Below are 8,151 nucleotides of genomic sequence, written 5' to 3'. Positions count from 1 at the left end.
AAACTGTGCAAAAAAATGTGACTGGAATAACATGGGATCTTTGAATGAATATTACGGAGCTTGGATTTAGAATAGAGACAGTAATTGAATAGATGTAAAAATGTCACAAGTGATGTTGGGATAGTGAAGGAACAGCCCAAGTGTTTCTTATTAATGCGAGTGATACATTTGTGTTTTGCTGCCTTTCTCCCTCTATAGATGTTATGGGGAATGTGGCATCTCTGGCAGTCTCAGCACCTGTACATGTGTTTTGCTCAGTTATCATTTTGCAAATTCAGGATTTTACTCAATGTTTTTCATTACATTATGGGCTATTCAAGGGATTAAACCTAAATGTATCAAGAATGATGCAGCAATGTCAGAGTCCTATTGATTTGGACTTAATTCACACCAATTCTATTAAGGGAAGCCACACAACGTGCAGTGTGTCACAGAACTATCTGGGGGTGAAACCTGATTCAGATCACGTGAGAAATCCAGGTCTCCGGGATACACGTTAGTACCAAAGCAATACCGCCACCGTGTGGTCTGTGTGTGAATGGCAGATATTAAATCCTTTGGCCCTTTTTACCTTCTCTGTATATTTGTGTTGCTTTTTTTTTGTGTGGTTTTAGGATTCAAAAAAACAGGACGTGATAAATATTTGCGATTTAGAGTTCTGACAAGTTATCACAAAACCACATCAACTGCTACTGAAATCTGAGGAAACACATGTTGCTCAGCCTTGTTTTTATACTAAAAAGGTGCAATCCCTGATAACAGGTTGAACAAGGTGACAATAGAAGCCTTTAATGTAACACATCCCAGCCTATTTAATGCAGATTTGACCGATTTCTAAACTAATGTCCAACCCAACAGGACAATGAGAAATATCACTTGTTACATTTATGTAAATGGAATAAAAAATGTGCGACAAACTATAAAAGGCCAATTCTGATAATGCAAATGAATGTGCTCGTATCTAACGCATGTGGCAAACACGGATTGCATGGTCTGTTACTAATCCCAAACTGCACTAGGACTTTCCCCCGATCAGATGCGTTATATACCATGCGGGTGTGAGGGCATCATTTCATGCACACTTATTCTGACACGTGCACATATAATCTGTATTTTAGTGAGGCTCAAAAAAGTAAATGAGGGAAAATAATCGCAGGTTATTAACCCCAAATCCCACTTCCCGAGCACGAACTCCATTACTAACACAGCAGCGCCACCCTGTGGGATGTGTGTGAACTGCAGATTATCTGAAGGGGATTCTCGGCGATTGTCACTTTGTCTGCGGTTCTCCCGCCTCTTACTAACAAAACAACACAAGTGCAGCAAACACGTGGCTGGGTAGGAAGCCAGAAAGAGCTAAAAATACATCACAAGATACTTTATAATATATAATAGCTACAAAAGCAAATAACTGAGAAAGTGCAATGTATAATAGAACACTTCCCTTTTATCCCGAGCACAGATGACATATGATCATATCTCTTATAGTGATAAAGTGGGTGGCTCTTAGAAGAGCCTTTGTGTTTGTGGGTCAGTGATGAGATCGGGGTTACTTGGCGCTGGTGTACTTGGTGACCGCCTTGGTGCCCTCGGACACGGCGTGCTTGGCCAGCTCTCCCGGCAGCAGCAGGCGCACAGCGGTCTGGATCTCCCGGGAAGTGATGGTCGAGCGCTTGTTGTAATGAGCCAGACGGGACGATTCCCCTGCGATGCGCTCGAAGATATCATTCACAAAGGAGTTCATGATGCCCATGGCCTTGGAGGAGATGCCGGTGTCAGGGTGAACCTGCTTCAGCACTTTGTACACGTAGATCGCGTAACTTTCCTTCCTGCTCTTCCTACGCTTCTTCCCATCCTTCTTCTGGGTCTTGGTCACGGCTTTCTTAGAGCCCTTCTTGGCCGCTGGCGCAGACTTGGCTGGTTCAGGCATGTCGGGCGATGCTTCCTCTCCAAACAGCAGAGAAACAATGTCACCTAAACCCCCAGCAGCTCTATTTATAGGAGTCCTATGCAAACTAGCAGCCCCTGCATTCTGTTCGTCTATTGGCTGACTTTATCATGTGACCGTTTAAGACATCATCAGTTTTCTTTCAAATTAGACGATTGGTGGTTACAGGATTATGGAACTGATTGGCTGTTTTCAAAACTGACCAATCACAGAGGAGTTCAGCTGCTGTCTGCGTGTATAAATAAGGGCACAGGGGGCGGGGTTTGTCACTTCTCCTGTTACCCGAGCTGCTGTCTGACTGATACACGATGTCTGGAAGAGGCAAACAAGGCGGGAAAACTCGCGCTAAGGCCAAGACGCGCTCATCTCGGGCTGGGCTGCAGTTCCCAGTCGGCCGTGTGCACAGGCTGCTTCGGAAGGGAAATTATGCTCAGCGTGTGGGGGCCGGAGCCCCGGTCTATTTGGCCGCAGTGCTGGAGTATCTGACCGCTGAGATCCTGGAGTTGGCCGGTAACGCCGCCCGGGACAATAAGAAGTCCCGCATCATCCCCCGGCACCTGCAGCTCGCTGTGCGGAACGACGAGGAGCTGAACAGGCTGCTCGGAGGGGTCACCATCGCTCAGGGGGGTGTCCTGCCCAACATCCAGGCCGTGCTACTGCCCAAGAAAACCGAGAGCCACAAACCGGCCAAGAGCAGCAAGTGAGCTTCACCCCCGAGACCAGGAGCAGAGATCCCCACATACCCAACACAAAGGCTCTTTTCAGAGCCACCCACAACATCAAAAAAGCGTTATAGTATTTCACATTTCCTGCAGGACATGTTTTTATTATATTTCTATCTCCATTCTAAGTCACTTTAATGGTTTATGATAATAGTTCTCTTCATTTGTAAAGTCATGTATATTTGAGTCCATGTATGTGGAGGTGTCAGTTCTGTCATTAGAAACAGTAATGCGTTTGATACGACACTGCAGAAAGCAAATCAATATTTAATTGATAATTTTAAGGAAAAAATCCCATAAAATTGATGAACTGATTAAAGTATGCATTTAGTTTGCTGGAACCATAACTATAAAGCTAAACAAAAAAACTGTTTCTAGTTCATCGCTAAATAAATGAAAACAAAGTAGTGTAGCATGGCTAATACACTATAAAGTAGTGTTTGTTTCTGTTTGTGATTATACAAAAGGCGCAATGTGTTGGTATTAGGAGTCTATTCTTGAAACAATTTACCACACGGTGGCGCTGTTGGATTAGAAATCGGTATCTTCATTACTTGGCTTGTAAAGGCTAAAACCTGTTTTTATATCGGACACAAATTCGCAAGCCATGAAGGTGTATTATACTGAAAATGTATATAATGTATCATTAAAGACAAGTGAGTAACATTGATGCAAGAACAATTAAAAAAAAAATATATTCAACCAACGTTGTTTACAGATTGCCCTCGAACATGCAAAATCAAGTCATAATATAATTAATGTTGACATGTTAGAAAATAAAATAGCATAATGGTATAGAAAGATTCAATAACCAAAACGCAGAACACATAATTACAGCATCTGGTCTTCGAAATAAACAGCACAAGTTTTTTGGAGGTACAATTTATCAAATTAATTCCTTTATGAGCAAGAACAATAATCAGAATTTTTTTTTGTACCACTAATATACTCTGTGCTATAAACTAAAAATGACAGATCCTGTCCCTGGTGTCATTTTTTTTTTTTAATCTGAGGAACAGCAATGTCATGTACGGTCCATCTGTGAGCATGTGGCCCATATACTCTCTGTCACGGACTGCACACAAGTGAGCATGTGATATGCAACCAGGGTTAATACACATGGCTACTCTAGCCAACTCACCTTTCTCCTGCACAAAGTACTTTCATTATGTTTATATTAACCCATTACTCAATTGCAATCCCATCTATGTGCGTACATCACTGGATAAATTAGGCAAAATATGTAATTATTTACCAGAGTCTCAGGTCCCTGTTTATTATAGAAAAAAAAAATGTGCACTTAACACACAATCAGTTGTAGCTAAATGTGGCAGCAATGAAAATACTCTCTACAATGCGTGCACCAGTTTATTCTGAGCCCCAACACATCACTTATTAAATGTTTTAATACCCCCGTCCATGGTCAGTCCGGAGTCCCTGGGCTCTGTTCCCTGTATGGGAGCTGGCGGCACTCACAAGCCAATCGGATCTGGACTCAATGACCGGTTTGGCAGCGTGCTGCCACATGCCGTCTAAGCTCTGATCTGACAGCAAGGTATTGCGGAACTGCCGACTGTGCTGTGGCTCATTGGCCCTAGTCAGACTGGCAGGGATAGGGTTGTCAGTTTGGTCAGGTTACACCCAGCTTACTTTACTGGTCTCCTCCAGGACATCCAAGGGATGAACTCCAATGTCCGGGGAGTGATGGTTTCATTCTTGGGACCCTGAGAACAAACATAGTGTCAGATGTGGCAAGGTCTCAAGTCTGACAGCAGGTCACAGCCACAATGGGAAAGAAAATTGGCAAATAGCCAAGGATAGCGTCGCACCACGAGCAGGAACAGGTGAAGAGGGTGTGGTAAAAACATAGTTATTGGCAACCAGAGAAACACACTAACATGTTTCGCTCCCACAATAGGGCACACTCGACGGACACACTCTACCCCTATTAGTGGCACATAAAATTGCCCTAATCAGTTCCCAACAACATGTTGGTGTTATGGCCTGGGAGGTCTCTGCCATTACGGATGCTCTGGGCCATGCCCTAATCGATGAAAACACGGGCCATCTACAGGGACTAAGGGGCACCATCGGACAGGTGGCAGATGCTCTGGCCCAAACATATCAGGTTGGACAAGAGTGATGACCGTGCCAGGGTCCAACTGGCTGGCCACCATCATAGTGCTGATGGTATAAGGGCACAAATATTTCAACCGCACAATGATCTGCTCTAGCCCAATGGTGGCTCCTCTTTGTGTTGCAGCACAGGCAGCAATCTCGGAAGCCTCGGAGACTGGGACCTGGGTTGCCTGGGTGATATGGTGGGTCACCTGCTATTGCTTGAGCATGGGAATGTGACTTACCCTGGCGTTTATATGAGGAGCTGGGTTGTGGGTCCCATCGCAGGTGGATCGGTTCAAAGTGCAGTGGGGCAAACCACCCTCAGGTGGCACGCCCTGTTGAAACCAAAGCATTGCCACTTATGGGTAAACTTGGTGGTCGGGTTCTGGAACTAGGGGGCACTGGTCAGCTCCACAAAGATGCATCGGACCTTGGGGTTTATGTGTGCCGAGGAGGTTGGTGGCCAGGAACTGGAACACTCGGTTGGGGTTGTTGCCAGAATAGGAGTCGAGCCGCCATGAACTCATCCGTAATCTTGGCAGTTTGCTGAGCCATTGATGGTTTGCCATCCATAATGCATTCACTCACCTCCGGGAAATGTTTGAGTACAAATTGCTCCTTCACGATTAAGTTAAGGAATACATTGAAGATACTCACTGAACACACAGTTATTCACCTCTTTGCATGATGGGCTGACCGGGCCACAGAGTCAGTGTGCAAATCCGTGGACCCCTTGTGCATGGCATGAAACTGGGTCCAGTAAGTCTCGGGCGTGATCTCATACTGAGACCAGAGCAGTGCTTTTACCACCTGGTAGTCACCAGCATCCTCCCAAACCATTGCTTGATAGGCTTCCATATCTTTCCCACGCAGCTTGGGGAAGAAGCCTGTCACGGGAGACCAGATTTTTTAACACACTTCGCCAACAAGGGTCTGAGGGAGAAGAATCTAGCCTCAACTAGGTGCAGGGGACTGCTTCAGTAGATTTGCCCTGTACAGCTCCTTCTCAGTGCTATTGTCCCAATAGCACTATTTAAAATCCCGCCAGTCGCCTGTCCGATCAGCTTCAAAACTTGTCTGGTACTCTGATCGGCTTCTCCCCTTACATAGCTCTCGGGCTCCTATACTTTTCATGGAGTAGGGGCAACCAGCCAATCGGAGGACGTTGTCTTGTCCGGCTGTACAAAACAGAGGAGGGGGCCGGCTTAGTCACTCTTGACCGCCCCTCGAGTAGGGAGGGTCTAGTGAGTGGGAAATTTGAAATAGCCAATGGAAATTGTGCCTATGGGACTCAGACCCGGCAACGGTTGAACTAGCCAGCCCCATACATCCCGCTGGGTAGGCACCTCAGCCTCTCATGTGAAAAAAGTCTTTGCACCAACGAGAACCAGTTTCCCGGACCTGATTACCATCCCTTCCCTACTCACCATTGTCCTCATACTCACACCGACCCCAGCCTCCGTCACAAAGCAGCTTTTCTCCGAAATGCTAGCAAAACAAAAGGCAGTGCTTGCTGCCTTACTAAATGTATGGGGAACATACTGTACTACTAAAAGGCACAAAAGTGCTTTTTTTTTTACCGATACAATCCCTTTTCCCAATTCCTACCGTTTTCCCCCTTCTAGAGATTACACAGTGATTAGCTCTTTTCTGGAAGAGGTTGCACAAAATACATTATACACAGGCCAAACGAGCCTCACCGAGGTGGCTATTACACACAGTTTTGGGGTATCCAGCCGGGCTTCATCTTTATTATGTGAGGTTGGCTACCCCATACCATCAAATATCCCCCTTTAAGATGAAGGCTCTGGGAAAGCTACCTCATCAGGTGTCTCTCCAAGGCTGAAGACCCTGGAAGTCCATTTGTCGGGGCTGGGATCGTCGTGCTGGGAATGACTATTGGCATTGGTTTGCTCATTGCACTTTTTTGTGTTGAATGGTAAAATTAAACTCCTGGAGGTCACACCAACTTCCCATTTTCACCTTACACCCGCTGCAACAAGCTAAGGGGGTTGCGATCAGTGATCACAGTGAAAGGCTTCCCGTAAACATGACCTATAATTTCTTGAGAACCCAAACATTGTTGAGACTCTCTTTCTCGATTGTGGCATAGGTGATCTCCCAAGGCAACAGCTTGCAGCTTAGGTAGGTGAACATATCCTTGCTGCAATCCTCACCTACCTGGCTTAGCACAGCACTGATGCCATAAGTTGAAGCATTGGTTTGCACCAAGAATCGCTTGATGTTATCGAGGACAACCAGGATCAGAGCACTGGCTAGAGCATCTTTGAAAGCCTAAGGGGAAGGGCAGTGGGAACAGCGCTAATGCAATGAAAATAAAAAATTAGTGACAATTAGACAACTAATAAATATAAATACACCCCTAAATAATGAGGTGAAGGCAGCCAGGAAAAATAGGTGACACAAACCAGAAAACACAGTAAAAACAGATAAACCGGCGCCTAAAGGAAATAAAAATCTGACCAAATATAGTCCAATTCAAAAGGCTGGGATGAGTTCCATGGAAGTGTCCTCAATTTAATCTCAGACAAACAGACATGTAAGACGACAACATGAACGAGAAAAAAAGAAAGAAAAAAAGATCATAGTGCAACTAAATACAAACAACAAATCACTGATATAGTATGCAAAATAAGACAGCAGTTTAATACAATGATTAAAAAGTAAATATAAAACAACAAACATGTGCTAGTTGGGCAGAAACCACTAATGAAGTGATGGCATCCAGTGGGGCTAAAATTGAGACCCTACTTACAGCAATGCTGATATGTATACGCCTGTAGCTCAATCACACTTAACACTCCGGGGCCTGGAGGGAGGATGATACAGCTCGACCGCCTAGAGACTCTGCACCGCTGGGAAGCACAACTCCTGTGGCTCCACGCCGCCAGCCGACACAACTGTCCTCAAACGCGGGTCAGCTCTTGGGTAGGAAGCCGCCCAAACTCAGTGCCGCCGAAGGACTCACTGGGACACTCACGCAGACCAGAGGTCTCGCGATAGTCAATGACGTCACCGCTGTGAGCCGGAGAGGGGAGGGACACACGCAAGTGCTAAGGGCTCAGACAGCCAAGGCCACGGAGGGAGGTGGAAGGGCTAACAGGGAAGGAAGCCAAAATGTCTCTGCCAGAGAATAGTCCACCCTACGCGTCCTTTGCACCAAGAATCGCTTGATGTTATCGAGGACCACCAGGATCAGAGCACTGGCTAGAGCATCTTTGAAAGCCTGTAACGCTGCCCACACTCAGGAGACCAGGCAACTAGCACCAACAGCATCTTCTTTGTTAAATCAGTCATGGCTTGAGCCAGGGCACTATACTGGGGCAAAAACATTCTATA

At 45.7% G+C, this 8,151-nt stretch overlaps 2 protein-coding genes across 2 annotated transcripts; one reads left to right on the top strand and one right to left on the bottom strand.

Moving 5' to 3' along the window:
• Nucleotides 1–1,549: 1,549 nt before the first annotated feature.
• Nucleotides 1,550–1,930, bottom strand: LOC142483260 (histone H2B 1.1-like). Its single transcript, XM_075583325.1, has one exon. The coding sequence runs from the start codon at nt 1,928–1,930 to the stop codon at nt 1,550–1,552; it is 381 nt and encodes a 126-aa protein (XP_075439440.1).
• A 326-nt stretch (nt 1,931–2,256) lies between these two features.
• On the top strand, nt 2,257–2,652 carry LOC142483259 (histone H2A type 1-like). Its single transcript, XM_075583324.1, has one exon. The coding sequence runs from the start codon at nt 2,257–2,259 to the stop codon at nt 2,650–2,652; it is 396 nt and encodes a 131-aa protein (XP_075439439.1).
• The last annotated feature ends 5,499 nt before the right edge of the window (nt 2,653–8,151 follow it).

Source organism: Ascaphus truei, unplaced genomic scaffold, assembly GCF_040206685.1.
Source record: "Ascaphus truei isolate aAscTru1 unplaced genomic scaffold, aAscTru1.hap1 HAP1_SCAFFOLD_312, whole genome shotgun sequence".
NCBI classification, from domain to species: domain Eukaryota; kingdom Metazoa; phylum Chordata; class Amphibia; order Anura; family Ascaphidae; genus Ascaphus; species Ascaphus truei.
This window is presented reverse-complemented; position numbering and strand designations above follow the sequence as displayed.

What these genes read in the sequence shown, in the direction of transcription:
- LOC142483260 (XM_075583325.1), bottom strand. Translation starts at nt 1,930, where the DNA reads ATGCCTGAACCAGCCAAGTCTGCGCCAGCGGCCAAGAAGGGCTCTAAG.
- LOC142483259 (XM_075583324.1), top strand. Translation starts at nt 2,257, where the DNA reads ATGTCTGGAAGAGGCAAACAAGGCGGGAAAACTCGCGCTAAGGCCAAG.